At 36.4% G+C, this 26,931-nt stretch overlaps 1 protein-coding gene across 1 annotated transcript; it reads right to left on the reverse strand.

Moving 5' to 3' along the window:
* Positions 1–1,214: 1,214 nt before the first annotated feature.
* LOC108724068 (uncharacterized) lies at positions 1,215–14,751 on the reverse strand (the record flags this gene model as incomplete). The annotated part of the gene is made up of 8 exons (XM_018450226.1): positions 1,215–1,541; positions 1,688–3,038; positions 3,732–5,318; positions 6,145–6,411; positions 7,550–7,874; positions 9,268–9,478; positions 10,636–10,831; positions 14,616–14,751. Coding segments are annotated over 8 exons (4,400 nt in total), but the record flags the coding sequence as incomplete, so codon positions are not given.
* Positions 14,752–26,931: the final 12,180 nt, after the last annotated feature.

Raw genomic sequence — 26,931 nt, forward strand, 5'->3', positions numbered from 1 at the left:
AAACGAAATGTTCGACCATGCTTCTAATCGGTTTAATTTGACCGATACAATAAATAACGTAACGATAAATCGTGCCGTTATTTCAATTCGCCCGAGATGACGTTCCCGACAGACCATCTAAAAGACACATTTATTTGACCGCAAAAAATGGATCTATTGTCAAGTCGTATTGTCGGGGAAGTCAAAAACGCATAGAAAAGGCCTCGATCAAAATAGCCTTGATCGCTTACAAAACTTCTTGATCGCGATTCAGTGATCTAAGTGTTAGACGCCAAAGGCAGTATATCAAATAAAAAGTATAATTGTATATGTATAAAAAAAAGGTATATTCGCGCGACTCGAGCCTTCTTCGCGAGGTTTTTGGCTTGCTCGTGAAACTGTCTTCCGTTCCCCTCGCTGCATGACTTCTCTAAGATACGTAACACATAATACCTGTGTCAGTGTTTAAGCGGCTATCGCTTATCGCGTCTCTCAAGCGTATCGCGTCCCTTCGTATACACGCATCAGCAACGGTCCGTTTATCATTCCGTATCGATGATATAATCCACAATCGACGTTACAATGTAACGGCGCAATGCACTATTCTGTCCTATATCAACTCGTCGATCAATTATCAATTACCAATTATGTTGCATCTTGGCGTAAAACAGACAATCGCGCAATCAGCTGCCAACACACCTAACTATTCACAATCAAACATTCCGTCGTAAGCTCAGAGAATTTACGCTTACATCGTCCCTTAAAGTAAATAACATTTTGCTGATCGCGCCTATTCTCCTTTAAAAACGTCCATCGAGCTGCAGAAAGCAATTGTACCCAAGATCACGACAATTCAATAACAGTCACGTTTTCATCAAATAGTCGACAATTATTCACTGTGACGATATCACGTGGGTACTTTTCAAGACCATTGAATATATCGTTAAGATCTAACGATGAGCGACGGATACACTCGCGAGTAACATTCAGAGACACGAGCAATTCTTGAGGAATATCCCTCGCAAAGTCTTCTGCATTTAAATGCCGCTCGCAATTGTAGCTCAGTTGCCATTCTCGGCAGATCTCTGATCGTTTGCCCTGGTAGCGGCGCCTACGGCTGCAAAGCGCAATCGTCTTCGTCTAACGAGAGCGAATGTCGACATCGGACGCCGGCGACGAAGACGCGAAGATGGGACCGCAGGACAATCGGGATCCCATCTCGCGATGGGTCCTCCTCAAAGTACAGGCTCCTCGTCGGTCTCGTCATTCTCGTCAGTTTGTTGGGACGAAGCAGTGCTCGCCGAGGGATTTTTGATCCGCCGGTGTCGTTTCTGCTGATTACTGGTGTTGTTGCCGCCGCTGTTGCTGCTACAAGTACTGCTTATGCTACTACTGGTGCTGCCACTTGGACTATTGCCGCCGGTACCGCTGCAGGCCAAATCAAAGGTAGTAATTTGTCCGTGGGCAGTTATCAAGGGCCGTAGAGCCGTGCGCACGGACCAATGTAGTCGCGGATACGCGCGTTCTTGTTGGAGCATAAGTTCCTTCCTTCTGTTTTGTTTCTGTAATATATGATATAAGAGAAAATCGATAAGAATGTATCTTACAAACAAATAAGAAAGTTAATTTCTTAATAATTGCAAAGTAGATGTAGCTTAACAATCAGCTTTGAAAAAAAATTCTACGATCTTTGAGATGTAGATTTTACCTCAGACAGAGTTTGCGAATCTCGCAAGATAAGCAACTTCTTGCTCTCGGTGAATTGTCTCAATGCCTTCTCTCGCACGTAGATGAATGGTCTGATAACCCTGAGATCCTCCCGACGTATGTAGTAGTGTGCTTTCATAGTTTTCAACACGCCACCATGAAGTACCGAAATAAGGAAGCTTTCCGTGAGATCGTCCAAATGTTGACCGAGCGCTAGTACGTTATATCCATTTCGTTTCGCCAAAGAGTACAATTGCGTCCTGACCGATTTGTCGCAGAAACTGCAAGTCCCACTGGCAATGCTAGCGTCCAATGGATTGTCGACATTGACACTGTTCGAGTTCGTCATCTGTTCCTCATAAAAGTAGGGAATCTCCAGAGTCTTCAAATAACTCATTAGTTCTATGGGATCGGAGCCACCAGTGTCGATTGTGGCCGCACCGATTTCAAAATCGATTCCCTTCGATCTAACGTAAAATCTGTATTGATGTAGAGTATGTAGAAGGGAAAGCGAGTCTTTGCCGATCGCTGACAGGCAGACTAAGACCTTGTCATTGTCCCGAATCATATCGAATTCTTGCATAGCTTCCACCGAAGGTTTCCACATGTTCTTCGGTGGGCAGTGCCATTGAGTTCGTAGGAATTCCAATCTGGACTCGTTGTCATCAAAATTATTCTCCTGACCGTCGCCCTCCTCCTCTCGCAGATCGCCTGTGCATTCCTCGTCTTCCGATAGATTGTCGTTTTGACGCGCTTGCTGCTTACCGCCGCACTTAGTCGACAGACTCATCATTGATGATGTTCTGGGTTTTCGCCCGTAACTGTGAGCGGAGTTGGATTCGGCGCTGCTGCTTCGTTTCAGATCCAACGAGTCTATCGATTTGTCACTCTCTTGAAAGGACATATTTATGCCACTATCCTGGGAGCTGACCGAATTCACGGCCGAATAAATCTTTGGCAAGACCTTCCGAGCGTCACCGATGTCAAGGCCACCGCGTCCTTCCTGTGAATCATCATCCACATAGTCATCCACGTCATTCTCCACCTCCTCGTCCTCAGTTTTCGAACGAGTGCGCACTATCTGCTCGCTTTCAGACGGCTTCATCACGTAAATCACAGTCTCGTCCGAGGAGCATTCGCTGGACATTTTGCTCTCTTGTTGTGACAGTTCGCCAATCTTGCTGGTGATCTCGAGCGGCCCACTTTTTCTAGAGCCAGAAAGGCGCGGAGATGCTGACGAGGGAAGCACGATTCTTCCACGATCGGGCGAACCACATCCGTTCGAAGAAACGTCCGAAGTGGATACGTCGGGCGAGTACCTGTGAAGTCCGTCAACGGCGTTCACCATGCATCTGTTGAAAAAGTTCACATAAATGTGACCACTTTAAAAATGAGAGATATCATTAATTCTATTTCTATTAAAAATTATTGTATTTTGATTGATCGTACTTGATATTCATATTTTAATTTATGATATTCCGGTAAAAAATTTTTCATGCATGAATATATATAAATATGTATAAACATACATAAACATGTATAAATATTCATAAATATATATAATTATATATGAGATATGTCCATACATGTTTATACATCCTTCTTTAGTTTGTAAAATTACTTTTTAGTATACTAAAAATAATAATAATAATGAGAAAACATCAAAAATAATTAAAAGGAAAATTTTCGCGTTGTTTGTTTTAGAAAAAATCAAATTTGAAAAAATGTAAAAAAATTGTTCATATATAGTTGCATATAAAATTATACATAATTATGTAAGAGCAAATTTTTTTACATTTTTCCAAACTTTGATTTTTTCTAAGACAAACAATGCGAAAATAGTCCCATTAACTATTTTTGATGTTTTTTCAATATTATTATTATTTTTAGTACACTAAAAAGTAATTTTACAAAAGAAAGATGTATGGACATATTTCATGTATAATTATATATGATTATGAATATTTATGTATGTTTATACATATTTATACATATTAATGTATAAAAAATTTTTTATCGAGATTGTATTAATAATAATAAATTACCGTATCTCAGATTTCACTTCGCTCGCCATTTCCTTCGAGAATTCCATTAAGTATTCGGCGATGTCACTGGCCGTGAACGAGTCATGCCTCGACTGCTTATCCTCCACACATGTTTGATTAACTATACTCTGAGCCCGCGAGTGATGCTGCGGCGTGTTCTCAGACGTATTTGTTTCCGATAAAGCGTCATCTACTTTAGAAATCACTTCGCGGATCTCCGATTTGATTTCAGTCGCTAATTCCTTGGTCATTTCCTTCACGTACGCGCTTAAATCATCCTGACCCATATTCGTCGAAATAGGCGAAGATCTGCCACCACCTATCAACCTCTCGGTGTAATCGCTGGTCGACGAGTACGAAGACGGCGGCGATGCCGGATTATGATTATAGTTCAGGGAAGAGATCGAGTGACTCGGACTGGCGGCAGAATCCAATTCTAAAGAGTTTAACTCCGTTTGACTACTGCAGCTGCAGTGAAGACGTCTCTGTTTCGACGAACCGTTCGACGTGCTCAGTCCCAAGCTGGTCAGAGTTTGCGGGCTCAGTGGAAGCGGCGGGATCGGCGAGGATGCCGTTGCGGCACCAGTGCGATTTCCCTGTATGTTACATCCATCGGTGGTGCTACCCAGAGAATTGCATCTCGCTCGCCCGGCATTGGTTGCCTCCATTAGTTCCCTCTGCTCTTTCGTCGTTCGAACGGTCGTGCGAGATGTAGATCCCAGGACCGAGGTAGTGACGGCCTCGCCCACCATGAATCTAACTGGCATTGGTGAGTTTGGACATGTGGCGGGTGATCGGTGTCCAGAGAAGTGTTCATTTTGATTTGGACTCTCCTCCTCGCTGTTGCTCGATGATGATGGTTGGTTTAGTTCTGTCTTGGTCGCCATCAGAGTTCGCTGAACCGTGCTTAACGCCGGTAAGCTTCGATGCCTCGGTGAGGTCGTCGAGATGGGTGCGTTGCCTGTACGCGGAATGTCGCTATTCAGTCGTCTCATGCCATTCGTCAGCGTCAGGCAGTTTACTAGACTATCGTGACTGGTGGTGACGGTGCTCGTATTGTACTTGTTCCAGGCCAGCAAGGGATTGAATGGCACGTCTTGCTTGACGTTCTGCGAGTTACCCAAAAGCAGATCCTGTGCCTCGCTCGGCAGTATGAACCAGCGCAATGCTTCCATACGCTCGCACATAAAGTTGAAACTCTTGTCGATCTGCAACGGATATCGCTGTGCCATTTTACGAGCACGATTGAAGATGTTTCGGGCAGTCTGCAGGCAGTCACCGTAGTTCTGTGGGAAGACGCCGGCGCCGGAAGCTCGTCTCTCCGTGGCATTCATTCTTCCGTCCGTATATCTGATCGAACCCAGCCATTTACGTTCCTTGAAGACGCTGTTGGTGTGATGTCGCCATTCGCCAGTATCGGGATTCAATACGTACTGCGGCAACAGCTTCCAGCCTTCGGTGGCTACCATCTTAAGAGCTTCCAGTACAAAGGCAATTTCTGTCTCATTCATAAAGTAAGGGAAGGACAGTCTAGCAAAGCCCGGTCTGAGACTTTCCGCGATGGTCTCCTCGGTACCGTTCTGTTGTCTGAAATAAAATAAATTATATACAATCTGCATGCACTGTACTTTTATAAAAATAGAATCCTACATCAAGTTGAGACCGAAAGCTGACGTAACGTCTATTTCTAGGCATGTGTCTAGTATGCGAAATTATACCGCGTTGAGTTTAATAGACGACTACTTTCTGCTCTACTGATCTGTGCGATGTACGTAATCATCTTTCGCACGGATGACAATATTGTTTTGTGCGAAGCGATGAAGTAATTAAGATATTATAATTTGAATGAAATCAGATTTTGTTGAATCTCATCTACATTATTTATGATAATAGAAATGTTGATGTAAGATATAATCGACATCAAATGGAGACTTTTGTTTGACGGATATTTTCTCTTTTTATACTTAAAATCAATTAAATCGAAAACATACAAGATAATAATAATTATTTAATATTGGATCATTCTATGAATAATAAAAACATTTTTTTAATTTATCGATTTCATTAAGTTTTTTTATAACTTAATCACAACGTAGAACGTAAATAGAAATATATCGGAGGCGATTTGAGCATTTCTTTTAAACAATTATATATTATCATTTGAAAGATAAGATTTAAACGATTTATATTCCTATAAGATGTTTTTTTCTTTTTTTGAGCTCTTGAGATTTATCTTCTGAAGTATCGACATTTAATTTAGAATCATTTTATAAAGCAACAAATTTAAAATAACTCTTTAAATAAAAATTATTCTAATCACCTCGATATCGAATATATCTACATTTCGCGATAAATAAACTTTATCGAAAACAGTTTTCAGTCTTGATCTAAATATAATAAAAGAAGTATATACCCTTCCAAGAGGATGCTTTCGTATTTCTTGGCGAGTTCACGGTCGATCCCCATTAGATGATGGGCGTAACGACCCGTGCACGCGCATCCTCCTCGTGCCTGGATACCGAAGACGTCATTCAGGACAGCGCAGACGAAATTATGGTGGAGGAACGTGCCGCGAGGATGGCGCACCATAAACGAGAAGATGGGCAGTCGTTTCACGTTGTGCGAGGAATTGCCGAGTAGGATCAATTCCGGAATCGTGCGCACGTGGGCCAAGACTTGCCTGAAGAGAAAGCGATGATCATTAGTATCGCGTTGAACTATTGCAACTATATGGATCTACGTATCAGAGATCTCATCTCAATTGCGTGTGTAATACGATCGGCGAAATTGTACTCGCGTAATCGCAAGTGAATTCGTACAAAGTTAATCCGAAGGAAAATTACGATTCGCTGATAAAAAAAAGCCCCAAATAGAGCTCTAACGCTTTGTATGAATCAGCACTCGTAAATAGAAAGGCATTCACGGTAAGAAATTACTCGAAACGATCATATTTGTTTCCTGGATGATGAGAAAAGACGTGGGAAAGATACCTTACACAATTCTTAAGCGGCCCCTATAGGCCATCAATATTATTACATAATATTACTGATCATCTCTAGACAGTATATTGAACCTCCAGACTGTTTGTTTTAAATTGTTTAAATATTGTTTAAATATTAAATTATATAAAGTAATTGTACAAAAATATTGAGCGTCTAAGAGTCACTTTACGTGACGCGATCACTGTTTCGGATATAATTAAAGACTCCATAACAGAGAGTCTAATCACGAGCGATTTTGTTAAAATCTTATGAGAAAGAAAGTATATTATCTCTCTATATGTGTACTATCTTACAACTTAAGAGTTGTCTACACTAAAGAATCGTGAGTAAAAAATTGATCAATCATAATCAATTATATTCTCCTCACATTCTGTGATAGTCGATTTCTTATAATTTACGGCTTACTTCCTCCATTGTATAGACGGCCCTTTTATACTTTGTTTTACTGTATAATCTTAATACTGTCTTACTGTAATATATAACTTCAATTAAGATTATACAATAAGACAGTGTAAGTTATAATAGATTAAGATGTATGTATACAGGGAAGCAGTAAGTATTTTCTAAAACTTTTAGAGTGTTATTTTGAAGAATGAATTCTCACTTTTAAAGATTGAAAATTGAGCTACTCTTTTCCAAGATTGACTCAATTTTTATCCTTCAAAGTGAGATTCCACTTCAAAGAATTTAAAGAGTACATATATCTTTCTCTATCATAGGATTTTGCCAAAATCGCGAGACTCTGATATGGGGTCTTTCGTCGTAATTAATATAATCGAAGCGCGGTTTCTTCGCCTTGAAAAGAAGTGCGCTCACCGAGAGATCTTGTCCTGCCGCGCGACGATCGCCCTCGGCGTGACGTTCTCCTTCAGCTGGACCGCTAATCCGCATCGGATGCTCTCGACTACACCGGCGGTTCCGCTCTCGCCCCGCAACTCAGGATCACGGTGATAGTAATGGGAGTCTCTCATGTCCTCCGGCTCGACGTCCTCCCGCAGGAGCCATCGTTTGGTCACCAATATACCGGGCGATTGTACGCCGCCAATGAATTTGTGGCCCGCGAAGATAATCGCGTCCTTGTGCACCGCGGTCTTTTCGACTCCGGGTAGATGCGGATTCATGTCGATCGGGACGTACGGAGCTGAAAAAACAACATTGATAACATCGTGGCGTCGTGCCTTCTATCTCTGATACTCAACCGTTTATCATCTGTCCATTTACATAACGTTCGAGCGCTTATGTAAAGGATTTTAGTATTATAGCATCAATAATACTTAAGTCATCTTTGTTACGAAGATATTTATTTTACGTGCATCACACAAAGTGAGACACGTAATTCGCTTGGCACATATTAAAGCCAGTAACTAAAAATCTTCAGCAGAACCAGTGCAATGCAGAAAAATTATAGTGTATATTACAACTATTTAATTTTTTGGTATAAATAATGAGTATAATTAATAAAGTTTTTATATGACTATGAATTAATTCAATATTACACACCCACGTGATTTTTTTTTAAATAATTATTCGCGCGAAATGTTACTGACACATTATATCTCAATTTTCATAATTCTCTTGGTAATTTATAATTAAATAAAGATTAATAATATTTTATACATGCTTTAGATAAAGATAAACGTAGAAAAAATTTTTTTATTATAATTGTGAAATAATTTACGCTAAATATAATAATGTGTATAAATAGCGTTCTGGTCGTTCTAGATACCTCACGCACGTAATGAAAGATTAATTAGCAGCTCATTTTTTTTATTTATTTTACATGGAAAGAATAATTTTTGAAATATCTAAAAATTTAAATAGATGCAGATCTGAAAATAATTTTGTCAAACTATCAAAATAATTATGTAGAAAACTCAAATATGATGAGTAATGCTGCAAAAAAATTTTAACATTTTAGCAATCAGTTTGAGTTACACACAGAAAAATATCACTCTGTTACAAGAGAATTTGATTACTCAATTTACTTTCTTCCTTTTAAGTAACGATTATCTTTAACAAAGAATATTTTTATAATAACAATCTTAAGCTGTACTTATTACAAATTCTAGAAAAACTCATTATATACCCAAAATAAAAATAGAAATTATTTTCTTTTGAAAAATGTTATAAAATTGATTGAGAAAAAGCGACTTTATACCTATAATAAGCAAATCGAATTTGTTTTAATTTAATAATCCTGACTGAAATATTAAACTTACTAGGATTCAGAATACATTTTAAATAAATTTAATGCTTGTGATGAACTCTTATAATAGATTTGCGGATATATGAACTTTTAAATTATTTGAAACAAATAATCATTACTTGCAGTATGTATTTTTTTGTGTGTACATAATTATTTTAATGGTCCAAACAAAAAATTATATTTTCAGATTCAGATCTATATTTAACTAAATTTTTAGATATATCAGCAAAACTGTTCTTTCCATATGCTTTCCATGCTTGAAAATTATTATGGTAATTGATTATGGCCGGTTGGATCGGTTAGCGACTGATTTTGTGTCGATCATTACCTGCGGTGGTGTAATCCCACACGCTAAGTGCGCCGTATTGATGCAGCAGGAGGGTCGTCGCGACGTCATCTGCCAAAACCCCCGTTATACAACTGGCAGCGCTGAAGCATCCGATCATTTGCGCAACGCCCTCGCTCCGTATTCTTGCGAGGCCCCGTTCGAGATCATTCAGATCCAAGAAGCCCTCCCGAGTCTCGGAAACTCGTATTATCTGTAAAGACAGTTTAATTGCTCTATCAAAGGACTCGCCGCTCGACAGTGGGCTCGACGATGAGCGTGTCTGCAATTAGACGACTGTAAACAATCAAGCGTCAATCCCCGACTATTCTAGATTGAGGGTCATTTTTGTGGATTATAGTGCGCCTTGAAAATATTTATACGGAATGTCTCAAGGCCTCCACGAAATTTATTAGAGACGAATTCTTCGAAGTCAATGTCCAACCGCTTGTGTTATATTTGAAGATACGTATTTGTTACAAAATAAAAACATTTGTAAATACAGAAATATCATTTATATTTTATAACAAATTAATTAATCCTTGGTAGACACACGATGATTTTCCGGTATACTATACACGTAATGACTGTCCATGTTTCAATTAATTTTCATCACTTTTATAAGTTTACAAAAATTATTAAATAATTCTTACATATATTTCAATACCTTTAGAGAGTGTAAAATTATGCATTATAAAAAAAATTAAAGAAAATATTCTCTAAAACTTTTGAAGTAAATCTCACTCTGTGTGTGTGTGAAGAGTGAAATCTTATTTTTAAAGAATGAAAATTAAGCCACTCTTTTTTAAGATGGGAGTGATTTAAAGTATGTTTATTAACTTTGTTTATTGTTTTATAATGAAATAAAAAGCAATATAAAATATTTGAAAGTTTTTTACAGAAAATATTTTTACAAGATACTCTCTGCGTAAAAGTAGCAACTCTTACGTTTAATCATTTTTTATACTCGATGATCTATCTATAAAATCATTTATTTTTTACGAAAGAATTTCATCCATTTTCTAAAATAAGGATTATCTTAACTAAGGATTAATTAACGATTAAATTGTTTGACCTTTAAAAGATATTAGATAATAGAAGAAGTGACGCATATCAGGGTCGCGATGAGTAGGTGGAATGGTCGCTCGCGCAAAACGATATTCGGCACGCTGCCAAAATTCGGGCTAGCTACGCCGCGTTTGTTGCGTATACCGTACGAATCTCTCTTCACGCATCTCCTACGGCCATCACGGCCCGCTTTAACGATCCACTTCGCCGTCGCTGCATTTTACTGCCCGCCCATGCTTATCCGGCGCTCGAATCAGCCGCACGGCTTTTCCACGCAAATTTATCTGCCGACCGTCCGCTTACCTTGACATCGAGCTCGCGCCAAGGCCTTAGGTTGGCATGATGCTCGAACGGGCCTACGAAGACTACGGTGGACTTGGAAAGATCGAGATGCCGTAAAAGTGTGCGAAGGGCAGCGGCGGTGCCTTGACCGGTGAACAGGACTGCATCCTGTTCGCTAGCCCCGACCGCGTGCCTGACGATGTCTCTGGCCTCATACCTGCAACAATAAACGAACGCAAATGTATGGAACTGACCTTCGTGAAATTGGCGATAAAGGTCGGTAATAAGTCAGTTCTTATTTTAAGACTGTCTTAACCCTTTCAGACTCTGCGTTCATTGTAATGTACATCAAGATATTATATGTTGAAATTATTTAATTCTATCGACATCATCTGAGATCTGATGCACGCAATAATGTATATGTCAGAAAAATAGTCAAAATTAAAAAAAAATTAATTGTTTAATATGAATTACCTACTTATTAGTGTGCATAAATTGAATTAAAAAACATTTTTTTAACATGCTTCCAATAAAATCAGGTCTGAAGAAGTTAAGTAATGTCTTAAGATACTAAAATGAGGCTCTTTGATTGGTTCATGACACCTTAAGACTATACTTAAGACAGTCTTAAATATAAGAATCAATTATGAACACCAGCCAAGAGTCCGTTGGCGCGATCTTTCTTACGTGTGTGAAGTTGGCTCTTCATCTTTTCGCACCGTAAATTTTGATGCAACTTCTATTTACACTCGTAATAGTTCCTGATAGCATAGTTGATAGGTTTTAGAAATAGAATTCTTCTTCTTAGAAGAAGAAGGTGTTGACAACGAGATAGTACTTCCGTTATAAATTAGAAATACGTGAATAACGTGGCCGCTGATTCACGATAATAAAGCTGTATGTATCGGACACCTCCAGGTATTCATGAGCAGCTGCGACACGTGTAAGTTCGTTTGACTCGGCCGACTGACACAGAGTCAATATGGATTTAGCAGCGTATGACGTGTCGTGAGACAAGAGACATAGGTCGAGGAGAGCGATGCACACCTTACAGTTTGTAGTCTCCATCGATTTCGCAGTACACGGTAATCATAATTAACGAGGATTCGAACAGCATTGCGACAGCGCGTCACTCAAGAAAGTTAATTATGTTAATTTCTCAATTGTTAATTTAAGTACCTCGTCGTACAACATGGAACATTTACCCGATTGATATCTCTTTTTATTTAATATTTACGGGGAATTTATAGAATATTAATATTCTATAAATAAGACAAAGCTGTATACACGCAGGTCAAAGGTTTGAAATCATTAATTGAAAATTGTCTACTATGTGAAATAAAAACAAATTTATATATTATAATTTAAGATGTTTTTAATACTTTGTTCATTATTTTATAATAAAATGAAAAATAATATGAAATAATTCGAAAATTTTACAGAAAATATTTTTTATAAGATATTTTCTTCATTAATTAAAGTAATCACTCTTACGTTTAATTACTTTTTTACTAGGTAATCTAGTTACAAGTTTATTAATTTTTTAAGACTCTTTCATTCATCTTCTAAAATAATCCAGCTCAGTTTTAGAAAAAAAGCTTTATGTGACTGTTCAATTTTCTTTTAAATTATAATAACTAAAGTAGGCCATTTTAGAAAATATCTACTATATGAAACCAAATCAAACTCATAATTTAACATGTTTTTATTATTTGGTTCATTGTTTTATGATAAAATAAACAATAATATAAATATTTGAAAATTTTATATAAAATATTTCTTCCAAAATCTTTTTTACCAGAAAAGTAATAAAGAATATTAAATACTTTTTTCGTTAAAATAGTCATTCTTATATTTAATCGTTTTTTTCTTTTAATAATCTCGATAATTTAACTACAAATTTATTTATTTTTTCTGAACGACTTTTCCACATCTTTTTCCTTCTTCTAAAATAATTTAATAACGCAATTTAGGAAAAAACAACTTTCTGATTGTAACCTACTTTCTTGAAGTCAAACAATGTTCATCACAATTATAAATATCCCTATTTACTTTCAAATTAAAAAAATGTTGAGCAAGGCATAAATCGAACTTTTAAGTAATGTTTTACGGAATTTTCTTAAATTTTATATGTGGTCTCTGAAACTCTCTTTTGATCGGCAGTATAAACATAAATGAATTCTGGGTTGCGATTGAATGTCACGCTCCGCTATATACAAGCTGCATAATAAATTATGAAATGAAAGCGATATACGTCTCAAACGATGCTGCTGTCCCCCAATGGAGATAAACAATATCAGCAAATTGATGAGACAGAGAGAGATTGAAATTGCGGGTCACGGTAATTTATTGCGTACACACGGCCTCTGAATGTGTCATCCGTCGCAATGATGAGACCATCATGTACATCATTATCATTATCGCGATTTTTTCGAGGACCATTGAGTAAGCATCACGATTTCCAGGGGAAAAGGAATGAATATTGATCTGGGACGTCAGCGTAAAGGAACAAAACGGAGGAATCGAAACCGTTTCGTGCACCCCTCGCCACTGCCACTCGATCGAGAGAGATTTAAAGCGATCCGGTCCATGTTTTTCTTCGCGCCGCCGCAAGTGGATCGAAGCATATCCAGACATAGAGTAAAATTATTTTTTCACTGTAAAAGGCTTCAAAAATGCCTCTAATTATTATAAAAAAAATTTTTGTTACATATTAGTTAAATTTATTCCTTATCTCTTTCCAATTCCAAAATTGAAAAGAGATGAGGAATAAGTTGAATTTCGGTTAAGAGTTAATTGTAAGTTGCAGAACTAGGCCCTCTAGTCGGGTAAGATTTAAAAGCGATCCGGTTTACGTTTTCTTTCGAAAGTCGTTGTCGTCGGCGATAACGCTGATGATAACGCTTAGACGATGAGTACTTCATCATTAAGCGATTTTTTAATCGGGACGCCGATTAAATTTATGTTGCGACCGAGAAAGTTTCCAGCGGGTATCTTTCGAAACAATATAACGCGAGCAAAACGACAGACGCGGGCAGACTCGCTGTCGCGACTCGTAACTCGTTGCTTATCGGACGTGGAATGTCGAATTAGAAATCGCGACAGACGATAACTCGATTTAATAGCAGACGCGTCGGCGAGAGGAGCGAGTGTTTCTCGTCTCAGACAAGTCAAAACATGAACGCTGCGCCTAACGCAATTTGCATACAAAAATTAATGCGAGAACACGCGGATGAAAATTCGCATATCGACAATACCGCAGTGTCCCAGTTACATTGAAATGAAATATGAATAAGATTAATTTATAGCTTGAATAAGTGAGCGAGTGAACGGATGAGAGTAAACGAGAGAACGTTTTATTATTCGCCAGAATGAGATCCTTTCACGAGCAATCGACTGACGAGAAAGGGAAATTAGATTACGTTAATGAAATAATAATTACGATCAATAATATAAAGTGGAGCCTACAAGAGCCTACGGAGCATGAATTAAAAGTTAAACAGTACAGGATGAATGAAAAGTTTCATTTATGGCGCAAAAATATTACAATGAAAAAAAGAAGAAAAATGAGATAGGATTCATAAATGAATTAAATTCTCATCACAATAAATTAGAATAAAATGAACGTTTCTTCTTGACTTCTCTCTATTCGTACACAGATAAAATAATTTTGCTAAAGTATCTAAAAATTCATGTAGATGCAGATCTAAAAATAATTTTGTTGGGTTATCAAAATATAGGAAATCATAGGAAACTTGAGCATGGTGAACAACGTTGCAAAAAGTTATGACATTCTAGCAATCAGTTTGAGCGTTCTACATAATAATTTTGATCCAACAAAATTATTTTCAGATCTGTATGTGAATTTTTAAATATTTTAACAAAACCGTTCTTTCCGAAAATGTACAATTCGTACACACGATTCCAACGAAAGCGACTCTTTGCAAAGCTACATTTACTCTTCTGAAGGACGAGGATTTCTCGAACCCATTATCGCTTACCTAAAAAGAGAGGACTGTAGACTACAGATGGACGTGGATGCCCGAGTGTCGCCCAAACATGGCAGCACCTCCTTGGCGATGTAATCTTCGAGGAACTGTAGTGACCTTCCCGAGGCGGTATAGTCGCAATAAACCACTGAAACACAAAGTGACGATGGTGAAAGGTAGACGTAAAGAATAGCTTTATGGTTTCACGAGAAGTTTTCGCCGGAATTGCGAAAGCTTTGTTTTTATTTATTACTTTTGATCTTGTCTTGCAAATTGTCGTCATCGCACGCTTTACTTTATCGCGAATACTCCGAATTCATCAGAAATTGCTCATTCATCAGATTTGCTACCGTAACTATAAATTAATAAACTATAACGGTGAAATAGTTTGCTATTGTTGCTATAATGTAGGTATCACAGCTAAGACATTAGCTATGATATCTATATTTTAGTTGTCCATATTTTTTACACTTGTCATTTAATTACCACATGCAGTTTTTAGTTACAGCAGCTACTTTCTTTTTTCCGTATAAAAATTAAAAATAGCATAATATTATTTAACTCAAGGAATTAGATTACTATTGGCCTTTTGATACTTAACAGCGTAGATTTAATAAGAAACTAAAGGCAAGACCAATCATATTAAAGAATTTTTGCAACAATTGCAAAATTGCTTTCTCTGCTAAACGCAGCCAATATAGAGAACGAATGTCGTTAGGCAATGAATTATTTTAGTTCAGAAGAAGATATTTTTATTTAATTTTTACACGGAGAGAATTTTTTTTTAGAATTTACTCTGAAAATATGACAATCGTGGAACAACATTGTATTTTGAAGAATTTTAATGTAAATCTCTTTCTTTCATTAATAAAATTACATTAAAGTATAATATAAAATAAGTTTGATCAATTTTACTGAAGTGCATGGTAATCTTTAAAATCTTTAAAAATTGTATTGTATACCACAACTACCATATTTTCAGGGTGAATTTTAAAAGAAAATTCTCTCCGTGTACATAAAATTCCGCTTATAAGAGTTTTATCTTCTACTCGATTCGCGCGACTAGTGTTGCACGATGACGCAATTCGTCGTCCGCAAGCGAACAGCGTGGCAAACATAGGGCGGTCTATTTGAGGATATACTTTGTCGACGATGTGTCAAGGCGTTAAAATATCTGGCGTGAACTACAAGAAACGTATTTCTGTCGCTATTTCCAGTCTTTACCGAGTCGAGTTTACTAGAGGGAAAATGACAAATTGCGAACACCGTTGCGCCGATTAAAGTCGATGCCCAGAGCGTCGATTTATGATATCACTTCGAGACTCGTTCAGAATGTTACCCGGTATCAAACCTCCTTCTTCTCCCTTCCGATAGAAAAATGCCAACAGAATGATCAAATTACACGAATCGCAGGCTATGCAAAATTCGCAACGCGAAATTTGTCACATCTACATAATTACGCCATGCGCCTCCCACTTCCGCGACCGGGCACCGAAAATCTCGCTGATTTTTACAGGTGCGAAACGCGATGCGATTTTAAAACATGTATACTGAAGGTATCCAGGATGTAAGAATATTACATGGAAAGGACGATTTTATTGAAGTATCTAAAAAAATTTAGTTACAAATACAAATCTGAAAATAATTTTGTTGGCCCATCAAAATAATTACGTAAAAATTCCAACCACGATATGCAATGCTGCAAAAGTTTTAACATTCTGCAACCACAGTTTAAGCATCCTACTTAATCATTTTGATAGTCCTACAAAATTATTTTCAGATTTGTATCTATAGCTAAATTTTTAGATACTTCAGCAAAGTCGTTCTTTCTGTTTAGGTTTAACATTGCATGTAAATGACGGCTAAATATAATTTGGAGCCAGTTTCTGATTAGTGGCAATTTTAAATTTCTAATAATAGCTTTATATTAATTTATAAAATTTGGGATTAATTTCTGAATGGTTACAAATGTCATCATTACTTTGAACATCATCTGCACAGCAACGAGAATGTTTACATCTGGTATTCTCTTACATCACAAAAGTACCATCGGTTTAAATAACGTAGCAAAACTGTTCCAACATCTGTCCTTGTCTATTTGAAATCTATCTATGCGCTTGCTATATAGATGACAATCGTGTACATTTATCTAACTTTACGGGATACATACCTTTGTAATATTAGAACTTCAAAACTGTTAAGGAACTTATAGACAATCGATACAGCGCAGTAAAATATCTAAATAGATAAAGACAGATATGGAGACAGCGATAATTAGGGCTATAGCACACAAAATGTATAGCATAGCAAAGAGCATAGCAAAGATAAATGAGCATCCAGCATAAAGCTGTCATATTGATTTACATAACGTGCTCATTGATCCATACGGTTTCATGCTACGTTATACTTATGCATTTTGTGTGCTACAACTCTGGCATGGCACCTCCAGTACACTCTAAAAAAATATGGATGTGTGGATTTAATACTATTCAATGTTTACGTAATCCTCACCCTGTTAATGCTGATATAAACATCGAAAGAATATTGATTTAACATGGATTTTAAATCCATATAAATGTTGGTGTATAGGTATATATACGGAATAAATTCACATCTGTACTCTTTAGAATAAATATATTTCAAAAACGCGAAATGCTCATTTACTACGAATTCGAACTTTTGCGAACTGATATTCATAGGATAACGATAAAAAAAAAGACCGGAGAAAGCCGCTCTTTCGAATCTCGATCAAAGGACAATGGCACTGATTTGCCAAAATCTGCCATATCGTAATCCCTGAGATTCCTAGCGTACAATACATTAATTATTGCTTAGAGCGGCGAGTGGAGCGTGCGAGCGATTTTTCTTTTTGCACGTGTACAAATCGAATCGCCGGGGGAAATCCAAGGTAGGCGAGGGATAATGACTCGCAGGTGTTTCTTACGAAAGCGCTTGATCGACAACCGGTCGCGGCGCGGCAAAATTACATACACGCGCGCTCGCTCGCTCGTTCACTCGCGAGTCTTTCGAGAGCTTAGGCACGGTACACGTGTGTAATTCCTAATACATATCTCTCTCTCTCTCTCTTCATACGAATGTCGGTGAGACCGGAAAGCGGGATGCGATTCGCTGACTCGGCGACGAACATCTCATCGTGACAATATCGAGTTCTGTCTCGCAGGTACTCCGATTTGTTTGCTCTCCGCTCCGCCGCGCGCCACCGCGTCTAATTGCACAGGAAAACATCGTGAAAATATCCCAGAGATTACCACCTAACAGTTCCTCGCGACGATCTCTTTCCTTTTATTTTTCCTTTATTTTTAATTCGACTGGAATCAGCAATAAGTCGAGGCGGTAATCGTCGTCGGTGACGTAATTGCGATCGCAAGTGCTTATTATCTCTTAATACACCTATCGTTACGATCGGAGCGCGGGATACTTTTCTATCTCAAAAGAAAAAGCATCGTTCCAAAGGATATTTGTATCATTGCATTGGCTGCATTCAGCAGAAAAAGCAGCTTTGCGACTGTTGTAAGCGAGGTTGTAAGAGTCTTTAATATGATTGGTGGGTGCCCTTAGTTTCTCTAAATGTATAAACCAATCATATTAAAGAATTTTACAACAGTTGTAAAGCTGCTTTTTCTGCTGAACGAAGCCATTGATTGCGCAATAATCGATTCTTCGATCACATAAAAATAGAGAGACGTGAGATTGCCAAGAACGGAGAGACACGGTGTTTAACTTATTTATCTCCGCGGATCGAAATGAGCGGGTGGCCGACAGCTCGCAATTCGATCGCTGATTGTGGTTTTCATTGAATTATGCCCGATCAGAGACGAGGCACTATTTCCTGTCGTAAATGACGTCAGATATTATGAGCAAACGTCGCTCGTAATCAATGCTCGGGACGAAGTGCGCGATCTTATATCGATAAACAGAATGAACATTGTAGTCGCATGGGAACATACCGAGTCGACTATACTTTCAGTTCCGCCGACGATAACCGATTTCGCGGAAATGATTTGAATGCGTAACGAGCCGCAATCCGTGGAACCTTATGTCATACCCAGGGCATGTAGAGTCACAACGTTAGAAGTAGCTAGCGCTATAAAAGTATCCAGATGTACGAGTCGTACTGGCTGTGCATAATAAATTCAATTTCCTCAATTTTTACAGAACAAAAACACTGCTACGTGCACACACTTCTACTGTATGTATATATACTTGGGTATCCCCAAGAACTGACGATAAATATTTTAAAGACAGATTTTTTGTAACATTTTAAAACGATAAGTCTAATACAAAATTACTGCGATAGTTTTCAAGTGGAAGGAGTTCAAAAATTACGAATGACAGGGCTAGAATTTTTCATGCGCTCAGAAATGACAAGATGTAAAAGTACTGAATTTTGTTATTGTCAAAGGTACAAGTTCGAGGAAACACCTTCATATCTTGCTATCCTTGAGCGCGCGAAATTCTAGCCCTGTCATTCGTAATTTTTAAACTCTTCTTATTTGAAAACTAACATAACCTTGACATTTTTGTATTAGACGTTTCGTCTTAAAATATTATAAAGAATCTGATTTTAACATATTTTTATCGTCAGTTTTAGGACACGCTATATGTCTGTAGCAGGATATGTTTTATTGCACACGAAAAAATAATGTATTAACAGTAATAATAATATATTACTATAATATAATAATAATTACAATAATAATGATGATGATGATGATGATAATAATAATAATAATTTTATTGAAATACGGTGACACAACAAAAGAGACTACAAAAAGAGATAAAGCTGCACAAAAGACAAGCAATCAGTAATAATGCTGCTTATATCAGTCTTACTAAAAATAATCTTGATTCTGTTGATTGTTGTATCTTCATTTATCTTGTATTATATACTTTATCGGTCTTTCAACCGATTTGTTGGAAAATTTACTGTTAATTCAATAACCATATCTATTAATAAAATAAATAATATTTTATTGAAACAAGATCACGAGGTATCAGTTTGATTAATATTATTACTAAATTAACAAGATTATTTTCAGTTAGCTAATGCTATTAAGCTAATGCTGATAATATACGATATTATTTTTTCCGCGCAATTATCTATGGCGAAAACTAAACGGTTTGCATCATTGCGTACACTTGATCTAAACTAACCGGATCTTACTTGTAATCTCGAACTCGCGATAACACAGAACCGCGAAACGCTCCTCTTCGAATGTCAAGGGATTGATTGCGGCTCGGAAAGTGTTACGCATGGATCTCGGAGACAATCACTTTCTCCCTCCACTGAGACATGACATTTGCATTCGCCGAAATGTAATCGCGAGTTATGCGACGAGTAGACTGAAAGCGGTTCTTTTCAAGATGATTCGAATTTCAAGGGTAACTAACTATGAAGATCAGATCACTTGTTTCACAGTACAAGACTCAGCCGACTATCTACTTTTAGACCTCCTTCCCCTCCTCTGTAACTAGTGCACGCTTTGCAAACGCAGACTCATTTACACCTAGATTTACGTCTGCGATGTGTGAATTGTCGCGCGAAAACGACGCCAATTAGAGATCCTCAAATAAGAAATTGAACGAACACCGTTTAAGCCTGAGACACAATTGAAAAGCACAGGCAATAAGAACAGAAAACAGATTTCAACCTATCAGAAATCGTACATTCTGGTTTTTGATAGATTAAAATGTATTATTCCCTGTTACTATTACTTGTACTTTTCAATTATGCTCAGGCCTTTATTCTATCGGATAGATGCATAAGATAAAATAAAGACTTGCATAACACATAAAGAATCGCATGAAAGAATCAACCAATCAGAATTTTTCCTTCCCATGAAATGAAGGCCTCTGCTTGATTATGATTCTCTTATATATTATGCGTTATGCAAAAGTCTATGTTCTGGCCTTAAGATGCAAGATATCAATCTCGTTCTATCTTAAGTCTTGAAAAATATAGCGGACCAAATTGGTATGATATTCAATCTCTTGAGAATTTCTATAGTGATGGTGTCTCCTTGACCTCAACTGAAAAAAATTTCTGGTTGAACCAGAGGAATGGATGAATCAGAGGATTTTGATCACATAAATCAGAATTCCGGCTATCTTAACTAGAATTATAATATATAGATTCAACCAAAAGATTCTGATTTCTTTTTTTGTCTATTTTCAATCAGAATTCTAATTAATGCAATTAAACTCTTTTTCCAATACGTGAAGACTCCCACTTTGCATCATTTGTTTAAATCGTGGTACTAATTAAATGGTACTCATCTAGCCTTTCTTTATAAGATCGAAAATCCAAAAGGGGACAGAGAAGAAAAGGATTTTTAAGATAATGTTCCAGTGATCGGACATATATCCATCTCTGGATTTATACAAAACTTTATATATTTGTCTATATTATTATTTTTTAATCTCAAATACTTTTTTAAATATAATTAAATTATAATATTGTAATAAAAAACATTTGAGAGATTGATAATAATAAATCTTGTGTAAGTGTGCGGATATAAATACATGTTCAGTTACTGGTACATTTACCTTAGTGCTGATAATCGTTGATACTCGTATCAAATCAGAGTTTAAGACTGAGATTGAATATGACCAATTAAAGCTAAGTTCATTAAACTTGATATTGATTTTCCTTCTTCTGATATTATATTCAATCTCAATTTCAATTTCAATATCTAGTCTGACATGAACATAACATTATTTGCGCACATTGCATCGCGTGGATTATTGCGAAATCTGAGCACGGAATTGATTATCGCATTCAAATTTGGTACCTACGATGAAATAAGATCTATAATGACTGATTCCATTGCGCTTTCTCGTGATACGTTTATCCAGCGAGAAATGGGAGAAAATGAAGCTAAAATAAAAATACGTCGCGTGTCGCTTTGTCGTCGCAAACGAGCGTGGTGGCGTGCTTCGACGGGTTTCGACGATGATTAGTTTCCACGGCGATAACGACAACGGCATGTAAATTCGTTTCTATCGCGTATGCGGTTCTACGAACGACACGCGGAAACGCGGGCGCTTTGATGTCCCGATAGCAGACGTGGGATGTCGGTCAATTGTAATTACAGGCGCGTTTAGCGGGAATGGCTTCTATATCCGCGTGCACAATACCAACGACTCGTTTCTACGTATCGAGAGAGAGAGAGAGAGAGAGAGAAAAAGAGAAAGAGAGAGAGCATCATCATTTATTAGATGTTCTGGGATAAATCCCTTCAAGTGCAAAGCATCAACTACAATAAATAACAAGAAACAAAAGATACCACTGCACGTAATCAAATTTAAAAACAAAAATAAAAATGAAATGAAATTATACATAAAGTAATAGAAATAAATTATGTGCGCGAGTACACCCAAGTGAGCACACATTTGAGCACTCGCACTATACTCACACATCTCTTAATAACACAACAATTCATAATGAAATGTCGTAATCAATAAGATAACAGTAGGCCTAATGATAGTATTACTCATATCAAGAACGTGTTTGCGTTATAGGAGTAAATGCGCATAGAGTCGCTGCTTAAATACAGTCAGAGAAAGAAAGAGAGAGAGAGAGAGAAAGAGAGAGATATCGTTAATTATTAAGCGCTCTAGGATAGGGTAGGTGGATCCCTTCAAGCACTAACCAAGTATATATAAAATTTTAAAGACAACATGTACAATAAATTTAAATTCAAGATATTCTATAGAATTATAAAAAGAAAAAAAAGAAAATAAGAGGATAATAAAAATAAAAAATAAAAATAATAATTTATAGTAATAATAATGAAATGTATGAAGTATGTCTCGGTATGTATGTATTTTAAAGTAAAAGCACGTCTATATTTATGTATTGAAATTGAAGCAATAAAACAGAAAAATACATCAGCTTTTATATAAGAAGAAAGAGAGAGAGAGAGAGAGAGAGAGAGAGAGAGAAGGAAAACGTGTGTACAGAATGATTTAGATGCACGCCAGCCCTACACGCTATTTGTCGCGTTTTGCGAGAATCGCGTTTTTGCACTCTCTCTCCTCGAGAGTCTCTCTCTCTCTCTCTCTCTCTCTCGACTCGGCGGAGTTAATAATCCACCGGCCAGCGCCGCGCTGTCTGCGCTTAAACCGTTAGAGCAAGCCTCTTCTGGCCTCGGAAGATTCATTAGCATTACGGAGCCAGGCCGCGTGCACTGTAAACCACGCAAGCCTGTACATCCGGTATTGCCACGATGCACGCCGTGAGTCTCGTAGACACCTTTAATTAGACGCGGAAAATAATTAACGCGCTCCGTCCGTTCGCGTCCGCGGCGCGGCGCGGTGTCTTTCAGAAATGGAGGACATAAAAACAGTCCAACCCTTCGCTTTATTAAAGCGAAATGAAATTTATACCTAGTGTATATCTTGGCGGCACGAGCTCGTTTCTTTTTTTTTCCATTTAATTTTAAAGACTATACCTACTTTGTCCACTTTTACACATTTTTCAATCTGACAAAGTGACAGGTTGATTAATCTATTTAAAGCGATTACTCGCTTGAACGCGTACGCATTTATTTTTGTATCTATGTAAATCTATGCAAAGCAAGTCTTGTCATTAAGCAACTGTGTCATATATTTCGATATCATTATTAATACCGTTCCTACGTCACAATGTATTTTTATTATAATTCTACTTCTTTGTGATATTTCCTTGTTCTTTAACAATTATATTGATGGGGAATTAAAAAAGGCACAGTCGATTTTTTGATTGATCAGTAAATACTGATTGATAAATTGAAATCTGTAAAAAAATCAGTAAAAAATAGTACTAATATATAAGTTTTTTTTAATTTCCAAAAAGTTATTAAGAATTTAGCATTTCGAAAATGTGTATTATTAAGATTGACAATATTTGATATTTTTATAAACATTTAATTAAATGCTATAAATACTTCCGATTGTCTTTATTTTATATGTAAATAAAACTGCTAAATATCCTCTATTAAAAAATATTTTATTTTTCCTATTTTCTATAAATGCGTTTAAAAATGACAACTGATTAGTTTCAGCAATTTCCCTGGACAAGGTGTTCCATAGGACATCCTGTATATTGATATCATAATATACAAATCAATTTCTATGATGAACAAGAACTCATTATTAAAGCTTTTACAAATATATAAGATTTTTTCACAATTTTATACAGTTCAGAACAATAGAAAAATCTGTACTAAAATTTGGAGTTCCAGATTGCGGACAAAGGATAAAAATTTCACATTGTCAGAGGGTTAAAGAATTAAAGAAAACATTAGTGTAACCGAAAAAATGTAACCATTTTCATTTAACCTGGTTTTTCATTTTATATCTTTATTACTAATCTCTCTCTCTCTCTCTCTCTCTCTCTCTCTCTTTCCTTCTCTTTCTAAAATAGAGTTAAATAGAACTGCATATACCTATTGTAAGACTGTCCTATAGTCATCGATCATAATAGTCGCTTCACCATTGAGGCTATTCCTCGAAATTGTTTTCATTCTGTAGAAGTATCAAAGACTCTACAAAGACAATGAACACAAATAGAATAGGTATACCAATACGTTCTGTTTATACAAATATCATTCGGAATTTTGTACGATGTTTTCCAACGAGAGACACAGTGTAGCACAGTGAACTATTTCACTTTGTTTAGCATTAGTAAACAACAAAGATGTAATGATTCATTGCGTCATCTATGTCTCTTATTGAAAAACACCTATAGTTCCATGCCAATCTCAGTCGCTTTTCTTATCGCGCTGTATTACAAATATTTTCAAAGTAATGAAAAAATTATAGATTATTCTAGATCATATTAAAAATAATACAAAAAAATTTTTTGGTGACAATTTACCATCTGGATCAAAAGTTGTTTCGGAATAAGAAATAATACTTTTTAATTTGTTTTTCAATTTTCTAATAGAAATATATGGAAATGTATTATAAAATAATAACAAAAATCTCAATTTCTAGAAGTATTTTAAGAATTTTAAGTATTCAAGATGATTTATGTAAAATTACATTGCGATGCAGAGATTAGTTGTTCTGTGTAAATAAACAGAATATTTATTTCTCCTATAAATCTTTGTAACTAATCTCTGAATGAATGCAATGAAACTTTGCATAAATCATTTTGAATACTTAAAGTATTTACACAAAAAAAATTGAAATTTTTCATTATCATTGCTTTTTCAATTTCAATTTTTTATAACAATAAAAACAATAATAAGAAATAAAGTTAATAACAACAAAAAATGTTATAATATAATAAAATGTTATAATAAAAATAGAATTTTATAAACACAACTTTCGTATGTATGTTTATTTTTGTAAAAATGGATGCAATACATTTTTCAATGCCTCGCACAGTACAAACCGAGGCACAAACTAATAGTAATTTTTACATCAATGTTATAATTTTCTACTCAACAATAATGTAACTGTTAGATACAACATGCGTTACATTACATTTATGTTGTTGAATGGAAAATTATAATATTAATGTAAGTTAGTTTGTTTATTCGGGGCGATATTAAGAAAGATTAGAAGAGTGTTGTGATTAGAAACGAGTCCATCGAATATTGAGACGTGTGTAAAGAGACTGCTGTATGTGAGTTTCAGAGAAATACGGAAAACATCAAAAAATCTTGACCAGCGCATCGAGGTTGACTGTCGGTGCTGATCGAACAAGTCGCGACCCAGTTGCGTTGCGAGTTCGATCACCCCCCACCTTTCTAGTCGCGTCGACGTTCGATCCATCTCTCGCAGAATGGAGCTCACAGCACGAAGTCAGTAACTATCGGGAAAAAAAAAATGCAGTGGCTCGTCAATAAACCATGCGAAATTAGAATGCCGTATTTGTGTGCGTGCGCGTGCAACTGAACCAAGAAGAGACTGGCATATTTACAATTTTTTTTAATGAAGAGGAAACTAGGGCGCTTCAGCAACTCTCTCCCCTTTTTATTGTTCATTATGTTCAGATTATTTTATTATTATTATATTTTGTTTACGTACGAGGATGAAATTAACTCGTAACAGGAAGATATTTTTAATTATAAAGCTAAAAGACTTATCCTTGGGACCTACTAAAATTTTATTATTATTAGTTTCATTTTTTTTTGGAATTTTTTAAGTTTAATTGTATAATATTCTTAATCTATATTTATATATTCTTACTCTATAAAAATTATTTGAAAAACACAAATAAAATATGTGTATTATTGATAGAATTTGTTGCTTCTAAACCTTGTTAGATATTGTACAAACACGCATTAAAATTTTTTTCAGAAGGTACTATTTTTTAGTTATTCCCAAAGTTTTAATTTTATTATTAATTAACCAGAACTTATATGTTTCCATGACAGTTTAAGATAAATATAAGAAATTTTCCATATAAAATATGGAAAAATTAAGAAAAAGTTCTCGATTGACTAAAGTCTCTATATAATATAGTTAATTAAAAAAATGAGATCATTAGAAATTAGAGCGTTAGAAAGTTTAGATAACATTTATATTTAATCCGGCTTATTAACAGTTTATATAAAACTTATTAGTAATTATTATAAGTTTTTTATAACTTAATTTAATTATATTAAGATAGATTATATATAAATTACAATCATAAGACTTCCAAACATTTATATCCCATTATCCTTTCTTAAGTAATTTATTTTTAAAATTAAATTTATATTTAAAATCCATCTTTCTATATATTCTCTTATAAAATCTCTTTACATAAGAGCGGTACTTGCCGTCGTTTCAGTGAACACCTCTAATGATATGAACATCACTTGTAACAACAATGTTACGAGGCCGACCTTAAAATCTTTGTAGTGCGCCGAAAAATCCTGTGATAAAGGGTGGCAGGTTCTCTCGGATGAGAGTACCACTAAATTTGGAACAAAGCTCGAGAACTGCGCGCGCGCGCGCGCACGCGCGCTCCGCATCGACGACGCATCAGAGCGAGCAGCTTGCGACCTACATCGCGAAGGGATCGAGCGTACGCTTGCTCACGGGTGCTGGGTCACTTCCATGAAACGGTGGACGAAAATAGTAGCCGCCTTCTTTGTCCGCTCGAGCATGTACGCGTCGTGGCCATTTGCGTCCTCTTCCTCTCTATACGTGTCCGTACCTCTCATTCTTTCGCCGCTCTTGTCGTTCTCGTCCCCGGGGGGCTGATGGGGGATGGCGGTCGGTTGGCGTGGTCGGGCTTCGATCGTGTCCGCGTACAAGGTGGCGGAAGACAGTTACGGACGATAGAACGCCGATCGATCCACGCAGGAAACCACGCCGGATGCTGCGC

This window comes from Mycetomoellerius zeteki, unplaced genomic scaffold (assembly GCF_001594055.1).
Source record: "Mycetomoellerius zeteki isolate Tzet28-1 unplaced genomic scaffold, Tzet1.0 scaffold27, whole genome shotgun sequence".
Taxonomy (NCBI): domain Eukaryota; kingdom Metazoa; phylum Arthropoda; class Insecta; order Hymenoptera; family Formicidae; genus Mycetomoellerius; species Mycetomoellerius zeteki.